The sequence below is a fragment of the Zonotrichia leucophrys genome, chromosome 1A (genome assembly GCF_028769735.1).
Source record: "Zonotrichia leucophrys gambelii isolate GWCS_2022_RI chromosome 1A, RI_Zleu_2.0, whole genome shotgun sequence".
NCBI lineage: Eukaryota > Metazoa > Chordata > Aves > Passeriformes > Passerellidae > Zonotrichia > Zonotrichia leucophrys.
The window spans coordinates 42,198,135-42,223,341 of record NC_088170.1 but is presented as its reverse complement, the minus strand read 5'-3'; the positions used below and the strand labels follow the sequence as shown (position 1 = coordinate 42,223,341).

The window sequence follows — 25,207 nt, the reverse complement described above, 5'->3', positions numbered from 1 at the left end:
TATAAATGCAGGAAATCAAGCGTTATTCTTGGAACTGAACAGATGCATCTAATCCACTAAGAAGAGTTAAAAAATAAATACAGATGTTAGATGTTGGCAGAACATGGAATGACCAAAAGAAACCTTTAAAATACAAACCTCCATGCTCCAGCTCCCTCACTATATAACAATAAATACACTCTCATGACAGTGTAATGGGTGACATAAAGTTTTGGGCTCTTCAGGTCTTAGGACTTTACTGAGGGGGAACACAGCATCCTTCAGAAAGATTTCTGTGCTAGCCTAAGCACTCTTCTTATGCAAATGCAAAACTCCTCAAGAGACTTTGATGGGAAGCACACGTGCTAAGACATGATTGCATCTGACAATTTCAAAAATAAACTTTTGAGACAATTTATTTGAAAAAACTTTGATATTCTGATGGAACAGAGGCAGGGAATCCAGGGTGCCAATTACGTATTGATATCCATGTTAATACATAAATGATCCCATTAACACAGATTAGTCCACGGTTCTCTAAAGCAGGCATACTGTTCAGGAGTTGTGACTTATTAAAAAATCAGAATAAATATATCTTTAAAATTCACATTTAAACTCGTCCTTATATAAACCCAAGCCTTCAGGTCCTACACAACACTTATGCAGTCACTGCAAAACCATATCCTTCCTGCATCCTTCCTCAATCAGCAAGCTTTTTTACAAGCATATCATGTGACTGGATGTCTTTCCAAAAGGCAGGGTGGGAACAGAGGAAGTGATAGCTGAACTTGCAATATAAACTCAAATTATAACAGTCCTTGTGTGTGTATGTGTGTTGCCTGTGAAAAAAGGGCTTATCTGAACACTCCCATAAATAACTGTGGAGGTAATCTCATGCCCTATCAGAAATGAAGAAAGCAACAATGCAGAGAAGCTGGTGGGAGAGGGAAGGTGAGGGTATTGTGCATACTGAATGGCATCACGGTCTTTATTATGCTCAATATCTACCCTGCATTGTTTTTTTAAGCTAGAGTTCAGGGAATAAATTATCAGCTAGCTTAAAATCAACAATAAGTCTTTGAAAAACATCATTGACCTGCTGAGATGACCACCCTTTTATGGGTAAACCAAACTTGTGGCATTCTTTGCAGCCAACTACTGTGGACTTCTCCTGGGAAAGCATTCATAAACCTATGATTTGCGTTATTTCCTCAGTTACTCTAGGAAAAAAAAAAAATTCACTGCCTACTTCAAGGCAGTAATTGCAAGTGGCATGACCAGTATTGTTTTCATTATATGATGTAGCATTGAGGATATTGAAGAAAGAAGAGAAAAACTTACAATATTATAAAATTGAAATGTACATAAACAGGAGCCACTTTAAAGGATCAGGTTTCCTACAAAGCCTTCAACTCTGAAAAGCAACATTGTTCAAAAACGCATTAAGCACATGCCTCATCCCCTTGAATTCCCAAAGACTGCCGCACGTGCTTAAAATTAAGCTCTTTCTCAAGTGCTCCCCTACTTTGTGACAGTTGAACAAAAAGAAATCAAGGGACAAAACGATTTGCATGTTAAACCCAAAACAATTCTTTTTTTCCTCTTGACCCAAACATTTGGAATAGAGACTTTAAAAGTAACAACATAGCTATAGTCTTCTTTACATGGCACATATTTCTAGAAAAGATCTTAATTGAATGAGTGACCAAGATAGCCTCCAAGTAATTCTAGAGATGGAAAAGGCAACCAGCTCAAAAGATGACAATGGATTTTTCCCCTTCCCACATTTGCACTGGGACTGATTGGAAATGCAAATACACCCTGTATACAGAAGGATGTGGGTGGCTCTTGGAGCGGTATGCGCATTCCTGCAATAAATATAGACATGGGTAAAAACACATTTTTTATTAAAAGAAGCCTTGTATTTGGCTCTGAGGAAGAATTTAAGAAGGGTTTCATTGTCAAATATACAACGGGGAGCAAATTCTTCCCTATTCACAGCTGGTAAAGTAATAACAGCAGCCTAGAGGACATGCCAATCTCCTGATAACTTGACTGCGTGCTTCACAGACAGGACTTCTGCACATCTACCCACTGGTCTCTGTAGAACAATTGCATATAAGAAAACATATTTTTAGATACAAAAATGCAAACATGATTGAAAAGTGTGGTAGCACTTTGTAAGTATACATTTGGATCATTATTCTAATGCAAAAAGATGTGTTGCCTGGGAACACATTTTTTAACAGGACCAGAGAGTTTACAGTCTCACAACCCATGCTGAAGATTAAGGCACCTTAATTTATAAAGGCTATTCCTAAAAGTTTACCCAAATTTCAAAGATGGTACTTAAGCTCTCCTAAAAGAATCACTTCCCAGTTGCAAAGGTAGAATTCAACAGCCCAGCCGAAGTACTTGAGATTTTGTCAGTGACATCCAGGCTGTAACGTCTCATCACAAATATAAGGAAAGAAGACATGCTGAACACATCCCTTGGGTTTTAACATTCAAGACTTTCTCTTCCCTCACTCAGCACTTGGAAACAAGGAAAGACAATCAGCAGGTGTGAAATATCTTTACTTCAGTGGTGTCAGCGGAGCCAGGGCAGCTCTAAGCATCCACCTGGCCACGGTCAGCCCATGCCCTACAATCCTGACACACAGCAAGAGCGCTGCATGGGAGGCAGTGCCCCTTGCACGTTACCAGTACTAGCACTCACACAAAAGAGAGGTTTACGCACATGCTCACAAAGTAGTATCACGCTCTATTTGCACAGCACATAAGTTGTAGCCATTTATTAGTTAAACCTTGATAAGCAAGTGGTGAAACAGCACAATTTATCCACTTTCAGAAGGTGAGGAAATCAAAACAGAAAGGTGACATAACTCCTAAAGGAAACAAGGACAGTAAGGAAACGGGCAGTATCATCTCAGATACTGCTGCCTGCCTCTTCCTCTCAAACTGCGCAACACACCACAGAAGTGCCTTATTCAACAAACCATCTTGTTATTAAAGGATGACTTCTGACACCTTTCTCAATGTTCGATTGCTATTTTTCTCCTCAAAAAGGGTAACAGGAAAGTGAAAGGTTCAAAGGCATCCCAAAAAATACTTTTCACCCCATGCCATCTGCCTGGCGGCCCGCACGATCCCCAAGTGGATAGGTTCCACACTTCAAAGGCTATCAGCCATGCACAGCCTTGCTGGTGACCTGGTCTGAAAGGCCGAACAGTGAGTGATCGGTGTCAGCAGACTGTCAGAGGTGGCATCCCAGAGCAGGATTAGTGGAGCAGGACAGCATTCATTCCAGTTATTCCCTTCTAAGAAACAGATTTCTGCCAGTCAATTCTTTTACCTACACCAGTCTGCTCAGACCACGTCAGCAAGAATACTTGGGCTCAAGTCTACTGCAGTGAAAAAAACCAACACCAACACGAAAGCAGCCCAGTTGGGTTTCATTCAGTATTTCGTGGAAACATTACAAATCACAATCACATTCCAGGTATTTATTACATGTTTCTTTGTTTTCATATCTCTCAGCAAAACAAGACCCCTATCTGTATGTTATGGTATTGGACTATAAAACAAGCCTCCCTTCCAGGTCTTCCAAAATATATAATAATATAACTTCTCTCATGAAATTTATTTCTTTCAGAAATATATTCCAGAAAATACATTTTCAAAGAGGGCTTATGCTTTTAATACCAGACAGAGCTGGCTCAAATTTTTCTAAACCCCACTTACAAGACTGTTGCATGAAGGACCTGAATAACTTCAGCATAATAGGAAATAAGGTAAATTGAAAAATACCTTATGAAAGAACTTGTTTGTTCATTCTTATGGCTAATTTCTTTCTTTCTAGCCTGCTTTCTTGCTTTCTCTGCAAGCAGTGGCTTCACTGTGGGCAACATCAAAATTTATTAAGGGTCACAGCCTATGAATCAAGAGTACAGAAAAAGCAACACACTTTTTACATCAGCTACATTAACTACTCCAAATATTCCAGCTCAATATCTGCAGAGAAAGTGCTGTTAGTCCCTTTGGTACTCTCAAAACACTGTACTTATACCTCTACCACACTTTTCAATATATTTTACTGGGTTTAAGACTTAGATAATTTAATTATAGTATTTTTAGTAACATTACTAGTGGAGGAATTTGTATTTTTCCTAGCTTCTTGTCTTAATGAGAATTTCAGATAACTCCAAGACCTTGCACTCAGAGAGAGTAACATATCAGATTCCTAATCATGAAATTTAAAGCCTCTCACCCCAACAAAACAGGTTCAAGTTCACCCAAAGCCCCTATAGACACAGTATCCAATCTGGCAAAACACTTTAGCACATGCCTAACTTCACACATGTGAGCAGGCCATCGACTTTTGTGGGACAACTCACACATGCAAAGTTAAATGCATGAGCACCAAGGTAACAGCTCAAAACTAGGCCATGTGAAGTTTCCCTCTGGAGATCATTACTGGCTCTGTCCACCGAAACCATCCCCAGTATCTTCTGCGGTTCTGATGGCTGCATGCTCCCACACATGGGTCAGGGGGAGAGAAAGACCATCAGACATGGGATGAAATGCCTCCACCTGCACCACCAGTTCTGGTACCAGTCTCTGTTCAGAAGGAGGTAAAGAGAATACCCTCCCCCAAAATCTATGGTACAGGCAGGGGGTGTGAACCTCTAATACAACCAGGCACCTCCAAACTGCTCTGCACAAGCACAGCCCCAGCTTCACGGCTGCTCTGCCTTCCAGAAGCAGACAGAAAAGAGGGAGCAGAACTTTTGGCGTCCCATCCCTCCATGAGTCAGCTTGCAGAGTGTGCTGGGCAGGAATTGTAGAGAAATAAATTGTTTTCAAGGCTCCAATAAATTACTGGTTTCCATTTGCTGGAAAGAGGATTTATACTCACTCCCTGAACTGGTGTAGAGAGATTAAGAAGTATTTTCCAACACACTTCATGCTTCTTTGCTTTTGTTTCATACAAATAACTGGAATTGAACTATAAACACTTCAAAAGTATGACAGTTGCAAAGGTTTCTGTACATTCAGTCGTATCTGTGACAGAAATGTCTTTCTTCCTTTTCAAGATTCTTGGCTGCTTAGCAGAGCAAAACAGGTAGAATTTATTTTTACAGAGCCTGATCAAGACCACTGTGTACATAAAGGTATCTCCAGGTCTAAATATCTGGCAAACGGCATGGCAATAGGTGCCCATTTCCATATCAAATCTCCATGCCTCATGTCTGCCGAGTCTCTGCTGGCATCATCATTTACAGCTGAGCAAAAAAAAAAAAAAAAAAAAGCTGTGTTTTTATCAAAGTGAAAATCTATTTTAATTGATTTCAGGAAGTTGGTTCATGTGTTTGTTTTAGTCTAATGAACCTAAGTTTGCCTCATTTCCAGCTGAGTTGTGTGAATATAAATTAAGGTAGTACTAGCCACAATGCAGAGTCACAGATTTATGTCGGTGAGTGCTGTAGCTCAGACTGACTACTTAAATGGCACAAACCACTGACCCTTCCACAGCAATTTCTGCATGCAGTACATTCAGACCCATTGAAGACTATCTTCCACTCTCTATTATCTACCAAGGCTATTTTTAGGACCATAGTGAGATATGAACTGGTTTTTTCCACCGAGGGAGGCTGTGACTTTTAAGCTGGTTCCAGCACTTGTACATACCATCCATGCTCAAACAAATTCCAATGGACTGTAGCAATACTATTATGGAGAGTCAAAAAACCACCATCAGGACAGAGAGAGAAGTTCCCTGAGAAAGGGAAACCAGCTTGTTGCCACTGAGCAATATGTCAGAAAAGATACTTAAAGAAAATTATTTAAAAACATTTTCTTTGGGTGAAGAGGGAGAGGAAGGTTAAATAGACATAAAACTGTTCTTTCTGAAAGCTGTGAACTGAATTCATCCCTACCCAGCAATGGGAAGTGGGTGAGCCCAGCCAGTTTCACAGCTCTGCTTCCTTTCTTTGAGATTCGAAGGTGGGAAGTGCAATGTGCCAAGTGCACAGGGTGTGGAGGTAAAGAATAGGTTGATCAACCAGGGGAGGAAGAGAAAGGGAGAGCAGAGGATGTTCGGGGGTGGGGAGAGAAAAGGTACATTGTTCTTTCTCCAGCTCCAAAGAGCCAAGTAAGAAAGTCTGGCACCATATAATGTTTTTTCCAGGGGAGTCTCTGCCTATGGCTCTTAGCCCAGACATCACCAACCCAAGAGGAAAAGAAACAAAGCTACAAAATTATGTGGTCCCTGAGGTGGCTGCAATCAAATGATAAGGAGGGGAATGCTGATAATGCAGTTGCATTGAAATGGCACTTCCAGAGGTTGCACAAAGGAGAAAAAGGGAAGGCAGGGGGCCGGCTGAATAACTGTCTAATTGGCCTCTGGGCCTTCCAGGTGGGAAGAAGGATCCAAAGGGTTCTGAAAAGGGGAAAATGAAGCATCCAAAGGGTTCTGAAAAGGTACGCTTATGAGGAGTTATTTTTGTAAGCCTCCTACCACATGATTATACCTTTGCCATGACCATTTGCTGAAAAAAAGTTATCTTGAGATTCCAGCCCTGGGCCAGATGCAGTACTAAAGAGCATCATGCAGGACATGCAATTCTAAGAACAAGATTCTGCATGGTCATAGAAAACATTTCATGCAGTCGCTGAAAAGTTGACAAAAGGCCACTGTGAGTGTAAGCAAAATTAGTGCCTGGCATTGTGCAATCTGCTAGCACATCTCTCAGAGCTCTCCCTTTCAGGGAAAGAGTAAGGTTGACACAATGCCATTGTTTCAGAGATTGTTAGTTTTCACATCCTAAAAGCCAGATCATCTCCGTGGTGATACTGCCTGGGAGACAAGCACTCAACAAAATCCTTATTAATTATTTATCAGCAGCCCCACTCTATTGTTGGATATGCTGGCAAACTGTGCAGTAATTGGGAGAGTTGCTCAAAGCAGTAACTGGTGCCATCTGCACCCGAGTGAGCTTATGCTGATTTAAATCTCAGCTTCTGCTCATTACTTTGTTCCACCATGTTTGTTCATGTCCTGGATGTTACCAAGAACAAAACATCATTACTGCTGCAGCCAGCCAGCAGCTGCACACATAAAGGGCAATGATGCACGTGCCTCGATGCACCTCTCAGGTCCATGTGCTTGTGGGACATAAAGGTATTTTTTACAGCTGCCTCACATACAGTTACCTCATGCATGGTAACAGCATACAGCAAACATCAGCGTCTCCCTGTTTCATTACCCTCTTCACAATGTACCAGACAGATTATATTTCTAAAAACCAAAGCTGATGTCAGTACTGTAGGGAAACTCACTCTTGTGTCAAGGCACTAGAAGTCCTGAGTCAGTGTGATAAATGTTAAATAAAAATTCTATTTGCATAAGCTGAGGGACAATGTGCCACTGTCTCTGGGAGAATGAAGGTACGATTACCTCAGGTTTAATTTCCCTTTTCAGGTTCTGCGGGATATAGTTGCTGCTATCATATCATAAACGATGATTCGCCAAGTGGAGAAGAGGAATTAACTATTCACAAACACTCAGCAAGGGGATTACATATTCTCTCTAGCTCCCCCTTTATTCACAGAGCAAGATGTTTTTGGAATCAAGTTTTTATGAACAGTAGACGGTATCAGATGAACACATTTATACTGTACATATATAAAGTGGGTGATAGGAGGAATATACAACACCCTTCCTCCACTTCTTTCCTCACCCCCACATACGGTGCTTGTTATCAGGATTTGTGAGCACATTTTCTGAGTAACTACTGCCTAACTGGGAAATTTGCATCCCTTCATTGTCTGGTACACACTACCCTCAGCTATGTCTAAAAAGTCTGGCACATTTACACCATGCATTCTCTGACAAATTTCCCTGCAGACCTTTCTTCATTTCATGCTGAGAATCCTTGCCTCAAGAAATGTATGTCAGAAATATACCAAAAAACTCCCTTCCCAGAAGATTTTTATACCACATTACTGAAGTCCTAAGTCATAGCACTGTTCAGTTCTAGAAGAAAGATCCTAGAAATAACCACCATCCCTAGCAATAATGATGTGTTTCCCTTAGTGATGCCTCAAGTTGCCCCTTCTCACCCCTCCCCACTGTCCCAATAGCATGCTACCACAAATCTGCATTCACTTCAATCCTCCCTAATCCACAGTACAACAAATTTGCTGTGGTAGGAGCAGAGGTTGCAGAATATTTGTTGAAAAGTAAAGATATTACATGACCAGGTTATTAAAGATGTTTGCAGCTGTGTCCTATAAGAACTGGAGCCTAAGGCTGGTGTGGCATCCTGGGAGAGTCCCCATCATGTGCAGACTTTACTCTCCTGGAGAAAAGCGTGGGACTTTTTACATTTTCTCTAATACACTTCCAAATGTAACTCCGTATCATGCACAGATTGATGGAAGACCATCTCCTTTCCAATGTCTAATAACTCACAAATATCCCATCCAACTACTTTCAAACTTTCAAGAAAAGTTCATGCTTTGGCACATAAGAAATTAGGTCTGGAAAGAAACTGGGGTAGGGGATTTCCCCAAGGCAATGGATGTTCATAACTGTAATTTAAAAATAAAAAAAAATGCTTTACAGCCTCAACTATGGATCATTCTTCTTAAGAGATGTTAACCAGCACTGAATGCCACATTCACTCAAAAGATGAAAACTGCACTTACAGTTAACTTCTAGTGAAGTTGCCAAGCAGATGTTTATTTTTGGCTTCCACATTTACCAAAGCCAAATACTATACTGAGTTGGGATTTCACAAAGTCTAATTGCTTTTCTTCCAGGTTACAATTTTGTTGGAACCAAAAAGGGGGGGAAAAGGAGGGAAAAAAAAAAAAAAACAACAGAAGAAAAAAAAGCTGACTTCACTTTTAAGTAGGAAAAAACCTGGTAGCATCTGTTTCTATCATGTCTGTTTATATCATAGTTTAAATGAGGTTAGAATTGTGCAATCATTACTGATCGACTTCCAAACACAGCACAGCTCTATCCAGCACATAAGCAAAAGAGGAAAAGTCACTGAAAGAGAATCCTGTGTCAGTCAGTCTTTTAATTTCTGCAAGTCTGTGTGCAGACTGTTCAGCACTAATTAAATTACTGGCTAGGACTGAAAAGAATTCACAAGAATTCTCAAAAGAATTTAAGAGGACTGAAAGAATTCACAAGCCCTAAGTTCACTGTTCTCAATGTTACATGGGTATTACAGATCCACTCTCCAAAACCTGGAAGATAGATTTCACAGTAATTCTGGGGCTTGATCTCACAGCTACCACAGCTGCTGATGTAATGCAAAATGCTAACCTGAGGCAGCAGAGAGGAACTTTAATTCAATGTTGTTTTTTCATTGTGAATAAGCAGTGAACCACACTGAAGTAATCCTCCAAAGTAGGAGTGCACACTGTTCAAGGCATCAATTTGGGGATGAAACATAAAACCAAGATCTTGGCTGTGTCATTATAAAAAAAGCCCTTTATGGCTTTCTTAAGAAGACAGGTATAAAGCCCTGGTGCCTGGATCTAGTTCCAGTTTGAAAATTACTCCTGTAATTCCTCCAATAATTTAAATTGGAAATGGGGTTATTCACACCCTCTAAGCAACTGCTGCAAACTGTTACAATGTGCTGCTAAATAACGGTAACCTCAGCTGTTACCAGAGTCTCTGAAGTGATTTTGCAGGTTTAGGTGAAAGGTACTACATCAGTGCAAGGCTGTAATTCACATTAATCAAGGAAGAGGGTTAGACATTGTTTGAACTCTTAGAACCATTTTTTCCCAAGAAGCCATCTCACAGCACATTTTCATTTATTGGTACGTTCTGCTTGAAAAAGTTGTGGATAAATAAATGTAACTTGGATTATTCTCTCTTTTTCACTGAAGCTTCTGTGAGTTCAGAGAAAACTCAGAACCACTGAGAGCTTTGCACATATTTACAATGCCTCTTCCACCACAAATGTGAAGTCAGCCGGTATTGTGGGGATCTTTTGATTTTGCTCTCCGGTCCTACAGTCCTTCAGAGAAAAAAGAGAAGTGCTGTTTCACCACGAGAATTACAATAGTACAAGGAAAAACCTTGGGAAGAGTGTTTTTTAAAAGAAATGTCTGTACTTTCATGCACCACAACACTCATTAAAACCAAAAACCATACTGTTTGACCACCTGAAATTCCTAATTAACAGAACGGAATTTTTAAGTGTGAAGAGATTTTTAAAGCTGAATTCATAGACTTTAGTCTTTTAGATTTACATTGATGAGCAAGGATTCATTATGTAAAGTCCGTGGAACACAGAAATTATATGATGGAGGGTGCACAGATGTGTTTAAACAGCACAATTGGAAGGGTTAATGACATGGAAATATCAGAAGCACCTGTATCTAGTTTACTTTCCCAAACTGATCTAAGGTGGATCAAAATATAAACACCACTTCCTGGTGGGAATCTAACAAACCATAAACCCATATCCTATCTGAAAAAATACTCTTGGAATACAAAAAGATTGGCAATCATGTATCAAAGCCTCACCCAGATTATTTTGCTCCAGGGCTTACAGATCGCTTTGCAATATTAAATTTGTTTTTGTTAACACACTGCTTCAGTATTACATTGTTCTGCCTGGACATTACCTATTTAATGGTTCCTTCTGGAAAGGGATTGTCTTAGAATTTATGATGGAATGTGGTGGAATTACTACAGTGGGAGGAAAGGAGTTTGCTAAGATTTCTTCCCCATCCGTCTCTGATTTCTGAGAAATATTTACACCCCTGAAGGTAGAGGAACCTCCTGTTGCTCATTTCTGTTTATTGAAAGTAAATTACCAGGGCCACCCTAATGGCTCAGGAGAGAGAGTAAAACAGGAACGGGAACACTCTTGCTCCCTGCAGCCAGTTGGGCTTGGAATGAATGTGAGAGGGTGAGGAATGAATTATACTTTCCTACAATTAAGTGGCTGGCCATCCAGCAATTCTGTAGCCTTAAATGCATAATTCCAGCTTTCCCTGCTAGAAGAGGAGTTCACAACTGCAGGCAGTTGCTCTAAGCAGTTATGAGGAGACTTAACTTTGGAGGGGAAAAAGCACAACGCAATTATTTTTCAGGATGGAAAGCTTTGCCTAAGAACTCCCTCAGACCCTGCGAGCTCCAGGACTGTTACCCCCTTCTTCAACATGCACAAACACCTTTTTTGGCATGTGTTTTGGCTGGAGTCAGTTGAACGAGAGAGAGTTAGAACCCATGTTTCTGGCTTGCCAGAAGCTAAGCTGTTAGGTAGTGTAACAACAGCAGCCCAGGATTCCCACTTCACCCTGTCAGTGACCTTTGCACACACTTGGACATACCCCCTTCCTCAGAGTGAGGAGCAATTCCCTTCCATGCTACTCGGTCCAGAAACTCATCTCAGCAAATACCACAAATCATGTCAGACCAAGCAGGACTATTAAAGCAGCGCTGCATAATGTGAATTGCTGTCCACAAGGGACCGGACCAAGAGACTGCCTAACCCACTTTGTTTAACTTTTTAGTTAAACAATCCTGAAAGGGGAAGCTGCATTGCTGCTCTGGAAATTACAACTTTAATCTCATTTGAACTACGTATTCCTCAGTTGAGGAAATAATTTAAGAACCAACTCCCAAATAAGACATTTTTCTACATTTCCTGGAAATATATTATTTCCGATGCTGTGAAATAAAAGCAGACTTATTAATTTACCCAGGTTAAAGTTCTTCCAGTAGCCCTAATAAACTCTAAAGTCAGGCTAATTACATGCATTGCACCAGTTTTGTATATTCATGTTGCTCAAAGGAACACCACACAACACCGGTGGAACACTGATCATTTCCAACTCAGCCGCACAAACCATTTGCACATACTGCATTTATTGCTCACTTGTTCTGCACTGCCCACAGGAGAAATCAATAGTGCTTCCCTGAACACAGAGCAAGCTCCATTTCCCTTCCTTGTGTATGCTTTAATACAGCTCTGAGGTGCCAGCTTTTACTGGGTTATTTAAACAATGTCTAAAGTTTTGCTGGGCAGATAAGAAGAATAACTTGGGTGTGCAGTAAAACAAAGATACAGCTGTTTGTGCCAAACATTCAATTTATGGCAATACTTCATAGGAATTATTCCCCATAACAACTGAACTGTCATATCCTACAACTACATCCCAGGCAACCTCCCAGATAACTCACTACGGCTGCTGTCTGATGTGCTCTACATACAAACATCCAGAACTAACCAGATGTTCTCTATGTAAAACATTTGGTTTGAAACATGCAGTTCTTCTTTCCAAAAATCCATTACATTTGTTTAATGGACTCGCACAGTTCAACTAAAATATCCTGGAGCAGACATTTGACTGCAACTCTACTCTACAAGCCCCATCTGCAAAAAGAAAAAAAGAGAAAGAAAGAAAAAAAAAGAAAAGGCAAATGAGAATGCTTTACATGATTTATGCTGTCTTTATGATCAGCCAGTTCATAAAATACAAGCTTTGCTCTACAGACAATAACACAAATTGCTTTCAAGCGTATTGTTTAGTCTTTGCCTGTGTTAAACAAATACTTCAATTAAAAAAAAGGGCCGAACTCTACTTTTCAGCTTACAAGTGTTAACGCAACTGAGAGCAGCATTTTACCCACATACATCACAGGCGATGCAGTTTTTTTGGTTTATGCTCAGAATGAGTAACGACATCCAATAATGATAATCAGTTACATTCACAGTTGCAGAATTTTCCTTTCATCCAAGAAAGGCTTGAAGGAGGTTGAAGTACAGCATGAAATCTTTCTCTGTGATGAATTCCTTGTGAGCAATGCATAACCCAAAACAAGGCCTAGCACAGGTTCCCTTAGACCACATTTACACTGTAAAATACCAGGCAGAATGGAGGAATACTTTGTTTTACTGAAACACTGGTAGAAAACTCTCAAACTGTACACAGAAAAAAAACCTGCAGTTGAAAAGGATGGCTAGTCTCTGGCCTGGGTGCAAAAGCACTGCACAGTCCAGCCTAAAGGCCCTCATTCCTCCCAGGCTGTGCTGACACAATGGTGACTGAGTTGTATCAGCTGGTGATCAACAGTGAGAGCTGTCTCCAAGGCACAAGAGATGGCGGGTTTTTGAAAAACTGGCACCATCCCTTCAAAGTGTGACTGAAACTATGGAAGAGGATGTTAATTTTAAGAGCAATTTTCCTGAGATGGTTATACCCACACAAGGAATTGCTCAGCACAGTGCTGGAGCTGTGGTTGACCTCAGCTCTCTCCCCATGGCTCCACCACAGAGTTTCTGGATGAACCTCAGGGAAACCACTCACCTTCCTGGAAGCCCAAAACATGGCTATAACAGCTGGCTCCTACAAGAATTGGAGCTTAAACCAACAGATCACCATTTAATGGTTTCACCTCATTTTGGTGCCCTGAAGAGAATAAAAATATGACAAAGAAAGTAGCATGAAGGATGCTATTGCTAATGTATAGTCCTGATTAAAAAGGCATCTTCCCAAGAGGCCAATGTGAACATCTCTCAGTTACATCCCTACACAAGTCAGCTAAGCCCACATTGCCTCCAGTAGGTATTTACAGGAATTCTGCTGGTTCCAGACCACATGGCATTAGAGCACATACCAAATGGGAAGGTTGCACTCTCCCCTCTTCTTGTCCCAAAGGCTATTTTATTTCCTCACACCAAAACAACAGCCCTCCGCTCTGCCCTGCAGAATCCACTGCGCCAGCTGTCCCCAGGCATCTCCGAGCACCTTTGCTCCTCCTTCCTGAGCTGCACTCTGCTGGGGAAGCCATAATGTTTGATTTGTGCAGAGTGGCAAAAATATGCAAATAAGTGACAGCTCTGAACACGTGCCTTGGAAGCTATTTCTTTAACAAATGCTTTGCTGTCTTCCCCTGTCAGACTTGTGTGCAAAAGACTTAACCTTTTTGTGTCAACAACAAAGCACCGTTAAACAAAAAGAAACATTTGCTTAGTTACCACACAGCTCAAAGAAGTATTTCTACCCAACCCCAATTGCTATCTTTTGTGATTAAAAAAATATTCACACTCATTTTTAAAATAACACTTGTACCTCAAATAAAAGGAGATATCTTTCACCACCAGGCATTTAATAGAGATTAGAAATACCATCAGAGATTAAATGCCTTATTGTGTACAGGAAACATGATATGAAGGCTTTGAGATCTCCATCAACAGCAGGATCCCAATTTTTCTGATCTACCAAGGAATACCTAAATTTAGTCCCTAAACTTGCTATCTTTTCACAGGAACAATAAATTATTTTTTAAGCCTAATGTCCCTTAACTAGTGTCTTTATTCTGAAGCAGTGCTGCTTAAGGCCAAACACGCTGACTCAGCTCCATGGCCCAGCCAGACATTAAGATAATTGCAAGTCCATCAAGCAGCCAGACCTCAGAACAAAGACACTGCTCCAGCCTTAAGTCATCCCATATGTGACTGCTGCACCAGAGTCGCCGAGGGGCTCTGGGATCACCAATGTTCCCCAGGAAGGCGCGGCAACAGGGGAAGCACAGCCTGCCAAACACCAATGCTCTGTCACAGAGGCAGCCAGCCCCACACAAGGTGCAGCAGACCCTCCCCTTCACCAGGCTAGCATCCCAGGGACAAAGCAGCAAGCGCTCTCAGGCACCATGCTGAAGGTGTGGTGAGGTGAAGTGGGAAATGCTGACAGTGAGAAGGGAAGGCTGAGGAGGAATCCAGAAATTAAGAGTTACATTAGGAGCATGTTAAGCTCAGAAATCTCAGCTGCAGTTTTCTTAATATTTATAAAAAACAAGACCAGCATTTATTTTGTGATTTTCACATTCATCTACAACTGGCCAGGATGGTTTCACAAGTGTGGGACATGCTAACCCCTTGTCCCACAGCTGCCCTGGGACTGAGTTTTTTTCAAGTGAATAAAATACTTCAATGGGTGGTTCCTCTATCTCCTACACTGGTAAACATAGGGCCTGGAAAAGTCCATACTTGAGCAAGACCCAGGACTTCCATCACATCATGGACCAATGGCAGCTTTAAGGACTGATGGCTCATAAACCATCAGAGCTAAGGAAGTTCGGTCTTTGGAGAGCTGAGGGACAATGAGCTTCTATCATGCAACAGTTTAACAGACTGAACTGAGGATTGGCCCACGGTCTGTAGTTGAAAATAGAGAAATTGTGGAGCTCAAGTAAGAGTACAAAAACCATGGAAGATCAAGGGATGGTTACAACCTTGCCCCCTCCATGCTTTGCAGCACACAGTAAAGGTTACAGAAGGGCCTCCACACCCACTAAAAATCCAGCATTTTTGGTGTGGGTCCAGGATGTTTGAGGGGTATGGCCAGACACAGTACACACACGGAGTACCTCACCCAGCCTTCGAGTGTTCAAAGGTCTAGGATCCCCTAATTTATACAATGTACTATGCTGCCTGTGAAGACACGGTGATAAAATATATTCTGTTTAAAAGCAGATACTTCTCAAATCATAACTTGCAGATGCTCAAAGTCTTTCATGTGGGTAAGAGGAATGAGAGCCATAGAGACTGATTTTGTAGCCAGGGAGTACAGGAAGCAACAGCAGGAGAAGACTATTGAAAGCCTGGATACACTTAAGGCTTTAATGAATCGGTCATCAAATATAACAACACACATATGCAGTTTTTACCTTCCTTTGTAGTTCGCTCCCCACCCTCCCCAGCTATTCCCTATATATCTAGCAAAGTGGAAATTATTTTGAGTTTAGTTTATTAAAGGGATACACATGGTATTCACATCTGCTGGAAGATATTTGAGGGAAACACTGACAAATATTATTTACATATTTAGTTGGAGACCTTTTTATCTGAGACATTTCCTCTGACATATCAACTATCCTAAGCACATTGACCCATCAGTGCTAATGATGAGGTCTTTCTATAAAGTGTCTGGTGCACACCTGGGCAATTTAGGGAGGAGGCAAGAAGGACATGCTCTTGTAGGTCAGAGATTCCCATGCCAATGTGCCCATCACTGGTGGTGTGAAACCATCAACACAGAACACCCGAGATGGACGCTGGTTGCCTCCAGCCTAGCCCAGGTCAGGAGCTGCTAAGGCTCTGGCCAGCACAGTGAGGAGCCACCAATGGCTTTTGCTGTCCATGCTCCTATCCCACCCCAAGCCTGGAGGCAAACCTCTAGCTTCAGAGAATAGTTCAGAGCTGTAGCAGAAAGCATTGTTTGATCCCGCTTTTTAGAGAAAGACATAAAAGACATCAGTAAGGAGAACAGTGTCTTGCTGAGAGGAGCACGGTTGCAAGCAAGAGGAGGAGCGTTGACATCAGCATCCCAGCTCATGTAGACAGAGGGTACATGAGTGCATACAGGAGGGAGAGACTAGAACCAGGCAGACACCCATGTCAAACCAAAGGTCATCAACCAGTTTCCAAATGCCTGGTACACAGCTTTTGAAAACATGTCCCATAGGCTCTACATTTGGATAATCATGGTTATACACATGTTCACCTGCTGGTATTCAGGGCTGATATATCCAGAGCTGGTTTTCAACCCATGCATTTGTCATTCTTCCTTGGCAGCACTGTGGCCACTGGGTGCCTCCTCCCAATTCCTCACTCCAGCAGAGGCTCTCCAGTTACTTATTTACCAGACAAAACACAGACTAACTACAATTACAGTTCAATTGTTCACAAGAACTGCACATTCCACACAGTTTCATTCAACATGCATGACCCCGAACTACAGTATCTACAATAACTGTCTCCACATGGCAAATCCACACTGCGGTTCCTAAAAAAATAATAATTTTTAGAACACATGCCACTAAAAAATGCAGTACATTTTAGCAATATTTAATTAAAGACTTTGTACAAGCAATTTCCATTCTCTTGTGTTACCTAGCACATGGTGCTGTGAAACCATTTGTAAAAACACTTAGGCATTTTATAGCGTTTTTAGCTGAAAGCTGCATTAAAAACATTGGCTCAAATTCTGTTGTGAAATTTTACATGTAGAGGGAATCACACTAAGTATGCATCATGCCAAAATGTGCCCTACTCATTAGTCTAAATTTCCCATATTAACCCTTCCAGCAAGGAATACACTGAGACACAGGGATGTTTATTACTGGCCCAAAATTGCTCAATCCAATGCAGAAGAAAAAAATAAGGCAACGGTCTCTTGGAAACTTTTAATTTCTTCACCTGTAAGGAAGGGCAACATCACTGAGAAAATATCACTTGATCTTTACTCAAAGCTCGAAGAACACGCTGTTTTTTAATTTAGGAAAAGACTTGACAAACTAATATATTCAGATGACCCCTTACTGGCTAGTCATTAATTCAGACTTTCATACCACTGAGACATACTTCCCTGAACAAATCTGCTTCTTCAACAAAAATCCTCAGTGCAGAAAACTAGTAATCTGTTCTAGTGCCTTTCTCCTGATGACCTTCATGCTGTAATCTGTTATTTCTGTCTGCACCCCTTAATGTTAAGGTCTTCTTTGGCATTTCAATTATCCAAGTGTTTATATGAAGACTGCAGCAATTTGATACAACCAGGTAGTAACTCCTATGGTAATAAAGCCCACAATATTCACTGTGAATTACATTAGAATAATTCCAGTGGTTTTCTTTCCATTTGCTGCTTTTTTTTAAACCACAATCTCGGAACACATATAATAGTTAAGGGTGGAAAAAATAACAAATTAACAGCAAAACTGTTTTCAAGCCCATATACTCTTTCCAACTTCTATTCATTCCAGGTCTAGAATTTCCATGCATGCAGAGGATGACCCGAGTTTCTCTAACATGCCTTCAGCACCATGAAAACACTGTCCAGATTTAGTCACATTACGAGTCCCTAAAGGAACTCAGTCTGAACATCTTAAATAAATAAATAAATAGATAAATAAATAAATACATATGCACATGCATAAGATTTAGGCTACATATTTTGCAAGAATCCCTTCTGCCCTGAAGAACCTCTGGCCCCCATGTGACATGGCAGAAGAGGTGCCCGCAGCAGGCAGCACAGGCTGGCAGCTGCCAGAGCAGGGAGCAGCGCTGCACACCCTGCGCGGGTCATCGGGCTGGCACGCACAACAAAGCGGGAGGCAGCACAGCACAAAAGGGCCAGCAATGGAGACCGAAGCTGGATGTCACACAGGGACAAAAGCCCCGGGTAAAGAGAGAGGCCAGGAGGCAGGACAGGCTGAGCGCTGCAAGAGGAGGGTGTCATCCACAGGACCTTGATGTTACATAGACTACGTGTCTGGACAAATCAGGTACTTGGTTGTGCACTCAAAACTAGCTGAAACTTCTGCTGATTTTGGCTTTAATTGGCAAGTTTTTCCTTTCTCATGCATAAAATGGGGTAGTAATGCAAGCTATTAATACTATAATTGAAGTGGATTATTAGAGCTGTGGAAGCCACATTCATGAATCAGGAACCTGCTAAGAAAGTACTGTACAGACACTTCACATCACATCAGCATTGTGTAGATACTTATTCCTGTGTCTGCCACAAAGGAAGATGTCTTAGTAAGAGCAACAAGAACCTCAAAAGAAATAAACAGATTCTGTGTCAGATTTGGACATTATCCCACAGAAGATGCAAACCAAGCAACCGAGATAAAAATCAATATGAAGCAGTGACCCAAGTGCTAACTGGAGAAATTCTCGGGGAAAAAATGGAAATATATTATTAAAGATAAAAGAATCACATGCATCAGAGGGATACTCACATTTTTAGTGATATTGGCAGCACAGGTGAGAGAACAATTGTTTCACCTGGCTTTCACTGCCCTCAGTGACCCATGAGCACACTTTTACCCTGTTATAAGGGACTTTTGAAAACCACACTCCAAAGAAATGGTTGTGTGCCCAACAAGGCCTTAATTACTGACATGACAGAGCCATCATTGTGGATATTCAAATTTTGGTTTTGTCATGATATGGAGAAATACAATCAGCAAAGCAAAAGTCCTCCTTTCACGTAATCTGTTGCTGTTCCAGGTTTCAAAGACCCTGTGCGACCCTTTAAACTCATCAAGAAGCAGACCTGTGTCAAAGTGAAGACTTGCACTGCATTTCTAAATAAAATATTTGATTGCTCTAAAGTTTGAGGGTTTTTTACAAGATTTTGATCCAGAAACCAATTTCATTTGGCAACATCCTTCTACTCGCACTTATTATGCAAAAGAGATAAATAACACACGGCAGCCACCACATATAACATGGCTGCCCAAATATGCACCATGTGCCTACTCTTCATGCTGGGCTGCTGCTTGTCATCAATTCCAAAAACAATTAACTTTCCGGAGGAACGGCTGGAGGAGAATAGTGCTTCCTCCACCTGCTGGTGAGGAGGAAGAAAAGATGTCGTGGCTCGGGCAGAAAGAGGAAGATGAAGGAGGAGGGCAGGCAGGCTCCTGCAGCTACTCCCCATCACCTCCCAAGTGCAGGCTAGGGAGAGAAAGGGAGACAAACTTCCTGGCTTTTGCAAGCGGCAAACAGAAAACACCTATCCGTAATCAAGATTACCCCAGTGAAATCATCTACTCAAAGAAGAATCCAGCAGCATTTACCATCTTCATGCACCATGCATAGAATCAGCCAGAGGTGGTCAATACACACCTTGAATAAGGCTGAAATAAGCGTAACTGTGGATTTCTTGGCTAACAAACATTGAATACATAACACTAACAAAAGTTCCGTTCTTTGGTTTAACATGTGCAAGATGACAAGTGGAAAAAACACCCACAGAAACATGAGTGTTGCTAACAGGTGCCTTAATTTAAAATGTCAAAAGTTATAACCGCGTATACTGAGACAGCACAAATGAAGAAACCTTGCTGGCAAAATTAGGCACCTCATACATCATATACTGGGCAATATTTTAACTGCTCCATGCAGCATGCAATACTGTAGTCACTGTGGTAACTAATGCACAAATTCACCTAAGTTGTTTCCAGTAACAAACCAAATGTATCATACAATCTACCCTGGAGCTTTATGGCAGGAAACTTTATGATCACATCTCACTGCGTTACAAGGAAAGACAACTAAGTTAAAGTTAAGAGGAATAACAATTTGAATAAACCTGTAACCTGCTAACACATGCCAAATACTAATTTCATTTAAGTCAACAGAAATCCTGCTACTGATTTCCAATGGCATAGCATTAAAGCACATCTGTACTTTGCACTGAACTGCCTTCTCACCTTGGTTTTACTTTATTTACCCAAACCTAACAGTTTATTTCATTTCTGAGCTCTGTTTATATAGATGACAACAAATTCAAAGTTTGTGTTTCATATTAAAAGCCTGGCTAATCACGTAAACCTCTTTATTAAATTCCATACAGCTACAGAAATTCTTGACAGACAAGAGAAGTGGAAAGGCTAAACAGGAGAATTGCTTGAACAAGACTGATGAATGGGAACACAAGGTCCAGCTTTGCAATCTGTTACCATTCAGCTTTAAATACCTGCTTACCACTGAGTAAAAAAAGTGATGATCAGCTAAACCAGTAACAGAGTAGGAAGCAAACAGCCGGCACAAGAGCACCCTTGGGACTCTTGCTGCTGGTTGCAATAGGATTGGCATTGGACATGGGGCAACAGACAGCACCAGCCACATCGCATTCCCTGCTAGACACGGCAGCATCTGGTCCAACCTGCTCATGGATAACACAACCACTGCCCCTAAAAAGAACTGAGAAGAGGAAAGGGAAGAGAAAGAGGGGTGGAAAAAGCAAAGAAAAACTGCTGCTCTCTGATCAGTCATCTCCAGTCAGTTCTCTTATCTCACCCATGGAAAGGAATCAGTGTCCACAGTGATCAGTAACAGTCAGACAAGGGAATTGTCAGAAAACAAGAAGTGTTTTCCATTCACCGAGATCTGGCTGGATTCCTGACAACTAGCTTTTATTCTGCAAGCAGACAAACTCTGGATATTTTACATACACTCACAGATGTTACAGTTCAAATAGACACGTTTCGCCAGAGCTCGCCTGCAGACTAGTTAGTAATTACGGAGTGCCACACGCCAAGGCTTGCATTACTCCGGTAAAAAACTCACACCCTGGTAAGGACTTGTTCAGCTTCTACATACCAGCTGATACAGCAAATGATATATTTTTATTGCATTTAAGATTGCATAGGTATTCTGATTTTCACTCTCTCCATTTCAAGATGGCATTGGCCATACTAATTCAGTTGACGATAACATCAAAGTATACTCTAACTGTGCAGCTGAAGAGCTTGACAGTTAGCAAAATATGGAAAGACCTAGCGTATTGTTAAGTTAGATAAGACACACATCTACCTACTCTACACCCCTTCCTCTGTGAGAGCTCTTTCCAAACCCAAATCTCATGGTACATTACTGCCACTCTTTTTTTGTTTATTTCTCAACTCCTTGAAAAGAGATGTTCTCAACTTATTTGCTTATTCACTACATTTTACAATGCAACTCAAAACTAATCTACTTAAAAAATAATAGTAAGCATATAATATAGCCCTGAAGCTTTTGTTAGCCTGAAGTCGTAAAACAGCCAAGACAGCAAACTTTAAAAATCATGGACTTAGAGTGAGCATGTGCAGAGATGTCCATCTCTGGTTTCTCTTCAGCCAGCCTCCAGATGAGCTAATAAACTGAAAGCATATATGATATGACTACAACTTGGCCAGAACTCTCATTTTCACTGTCAACACAAAGATATTCAGTTGCAAAGTGTTCCTTATTAAAGTCATAGCATCTGAAATTTCATTTTCTTTTACAGGCCCTTCTGCCTCTGGGTGCGTGCTGAGCTCCCCAGCAACTGAAAGGGAAAGGTAAATGTAACATCACCAGGAAATGCTTCGCTTTTAGATGAAGTCCAGTGAAAACTCATATAGTGCACTTCAGGACAAAGACCTCTGTAAAAAACCCCTATCTCTTTAACACAAAAATGCCCACCTCTCATTCCCCTGCCCTCTGTGGACAGTTATGTACTTCTGGGAAGGAAAAATGATAATAATTCTGACTAACGTGTACGTTGCTTCAATTGCATTTCTGTGCCCGGCTGGAGCGCTGCACCAGTGAGGAAATGCTGAAGCTGAGTTATTGACGGACAATCCCCAGGCTGCTTGAAGTCTCAAGCCAGCCAGCACCAGAGCAGTGAAATGGATCATAAAAACCAATGGGGTGGGCTGCAGTCCCTGCAATTTTTTTAGGTGTCAGCAAAGTTCAGCTCACAGAAGTACGAGCGAATCACAGCATTTTTAACCAGAGAAGCAAACGTTTTCCCTTCTGACAGTACTTTGTGAGCAGCACTGGTTAACCGGGGATGTGACAGGTTTCTCCAAAACGTGAATTTCCACTGGGCAAAAAACTATTCACAGTGGACACGCGTGTTAAAAAAAAAAAAAAAAAAATCAGAAAAAAAAAAAAAAGTCACCCTAATTTTCCAATAACACATCTCTCCAAAATGTACCAGGGCGCTACTACAATGCCTCTACCACTCCTCTCAGATGAAAGTCTCTCTGCAGGGTTGAACAAAGCCGCGGACCGCAGGCACGGGTGCGATGCTGAGCGGGTCCCCGCCTTGGCACCACACGCCGGCCCCGTATACAAGACGGATGCACCCGGCCAGCTCTGTTCCGAAATCGGCGCTGGAATATGATCTTATATATATACCTGTATACATAAGAGCACATATAAGAGGAAGAGGCAGAGAGAAGCCGCTCAGCTGCCTTACCACTCTGCCAGAGAACCTCTCGATGGCCCGCTTGACTTTGCCATAGGTGCCTTTGCCCAAGGTCTCCTGCAGCTCGTAGCGATGCTTCAGGTTGTGCTTGTGGTGATGCCGTTTCACCCCCTGCTGCTTCCTCGCCGCCGTTACCTCCGGGGACGGAGCCGCCCGGACCGGCTCCTCCATGGCCGCCGCCGCCGCCTCGCCGCCGGGCGGGCCGGGGCCGCAGGAGGAGCAGCGAGGCGGCGCGGGGCTGGAGCTGGAACTGCTGCTGGCGCGGGCGGCCGCCTCGGCGCCCTCCATGCCCGGCGGCAGCGGGCGCGGTACGAGCGCCCCGCCGGCCTCACCGCCTCTGCCTCGGCCCCGCGCCCGCGCCGGCACCACGGGGCGCGGCGGGCGGGGCGGGCCAGGGGGCGGTAGCGGCGCCCCCGCTCTCCGCCCCTTCCCCGCCGCCCGCCCCGGCGGCGGCACCGGCGTGGGGCGGCTCCTCCGCCCGGCCCGCCCCGCTCCGCCCCGCCCCGAGAGCCGCGGATGGGGCGGGGGTGGCAGCGGCGGGGATTGCTGCTAGGGCCACTGCTTTGTCCGCCGGGGACGCCGAGGTTCTGCCGCGGCTCTCCCGGGCCGCTGGAAGGCGCCTCAGCGGGGCCGAGCCCCGCGCCGCCGCGGCCCCGGGCAGAGCCCCTGGGCCCCGCGGCCCCGGGCTGAGGCGAGGCGAAGCACTGGCCCCGGCCCCGCGGGTCTGGTGTGTGCACCTGCAGGGACGACGGGCAGGGGCTCGAGAAAGCCTACACCAAATACAGGTCTGGAAAGTTTTTCCAGAAAACCTCTAATTTTCCCCATTCACGAAGCGGGCGAGGGTTTCCTGTCGGGTTTCCATGTTGGTGGAGCTGGCAGAAAAACTCAGTCACACCCAGGTGCCGCCTGTCCTTGGCATGGGCAGGCACTGTTTGCCTGCTCTAAAAAGTTTTTGCAGGTGAGGAACCTTCCTGGGCCCAGTCCTGCTGTGGTTCACTTGCAAATCTGCACCAAGAGCTGAGGAACACCTCGTGTCTGCTTTCGGGATCTTTGAAATACAACGAATGCATCGGTTTTATGCTTTCTTCATTTTAAAGTAAGGGTTATTTCTTTCAAAGACAGCTTGAATACTTAAACCAACACAGATATACAAATTTTACTGAGGTTAAGATGAATCATCTGTTCCCTTTAGAAAAGAAGCCATCGCCAAGTTCATGGCCAGAGAAGGCAGATGGTCACTTGTAGCAGAAATGGAGAATTACATGAGATGGAATCATTCTGGAATTCTCCACTATGGCCAGTTTTCTGGAACAACACAAAGGCTTTCAAGTGAGAGCCCTGGTTCGGTGTCTCCTCCCCACGGAATGTTCTTAAAGTGCAGATTACAGTAGCGGTTGTCTGTTCTGCAAAGATAACACACAGACCTTTTGAAATCTTGGCTTCCACTCTTGGTCACAGCAATATCAAGGCACAGAATTTCAGGAGCCGATAGCCCCATCCCTGTGGGGGAGTGCTAGCACAGAAGCTGATCCGTGTGCTCATACAGTTTTACTGGCTGGCTCCTGCAAAGGCTCAGGTCTGTCAAAGGCAACTAACTCTGGAGTGTCAAGGTGATGAGGGGATACCCAGGCACCAGCTTTGAGGATGCTTGTTTGGTTTCTCTAACTTACTGGGCCTGTGTGTAAAGCTGGATTTCTGCAAGGTTTCTTCCTGAGACTGTGAACACTCTGCCCTGAGGTTGCAGCCTTAGCTTCTCTGACTTGAATTTAAAAACAGAAGTTTCTCTCTAATTACATCACTACACCTTCATTTTAGGATCAGCAAAAGTGTCCAGCTGGCTCAAGGCAAGTCTGCCTAGTGCAGTACCCTGTTCCTGGCAGGAGCCAGCACCATGCCAGAAGGGTTGAAAAAGACAGAAAGAATCCTGCAGCATTCAGAAGAAACATCTATGCTGGCTTCTTGATCTTTGGAAGCCCGATATTGATCGAAGTCTGGGAGCATGGAATCTAACATCTCTTTCACAAAATGCACCAGAAAGTGGCTGTTCCAAAGTAGGAAAGGTAAAGGAAGTTTCACTCTGTTACCATTTTAAAAATAAGCAAATGTTTTCTTCCTGTAACCCCTTCCTTTATCTTAAATGTGGAAAGCACAATAATTCTGTGGTCTTCTCTTTGTAAGAAGCAAGATGACATTTGTAGCTTGAAGGTTTTTGTTGTTTTTATGCTCTGAAGTGCTGTTGCATTTCCCCCAGCTGGCACAGAATATGCAATGCCTGGGCTACCTGAACATGCAGGAGAGGGACAGAGGGGCATCTGCTACTGCCCTGGCTGACTTCCATGCCCCCAGTTTGAAACCCACTTACATAGCTGTTCTCGCATTTGAGAGGATGCCTCAATAGACATCCATGTGTAGGAATGCAGGACAGACCTGC

At 42.8% G+C, this 25,207-nt stretch overlaps 1 protein-coding gene across 1 annotated transcript in view; it reads right to left on the bottom strand.

The window, feature by feature from the left end:
- Positions 1 to 23,143, bottom strand: part of NUAK1 (NUAK family kinase 1) — a 46,860-nt gene extending 23,717 nt beyond the window's left edge. Inside the window, exon 1 of the mRNA XM_064702541.1 lies at positions 22,768 to 23,143. Within this exon, the coding sequence (XP_064558611.1) occupies positions 22,768 to 23,064 (297 nt within the window). The 5' untranslated portion in view covers positions 23,065 to 23,143. The remainder of the gene's footprint in view (positions 1 to 22,767) is intronic.
- Between the last annotated feature and the right edge of the window lie 2,064 nt (positions 23,144 to 25,207).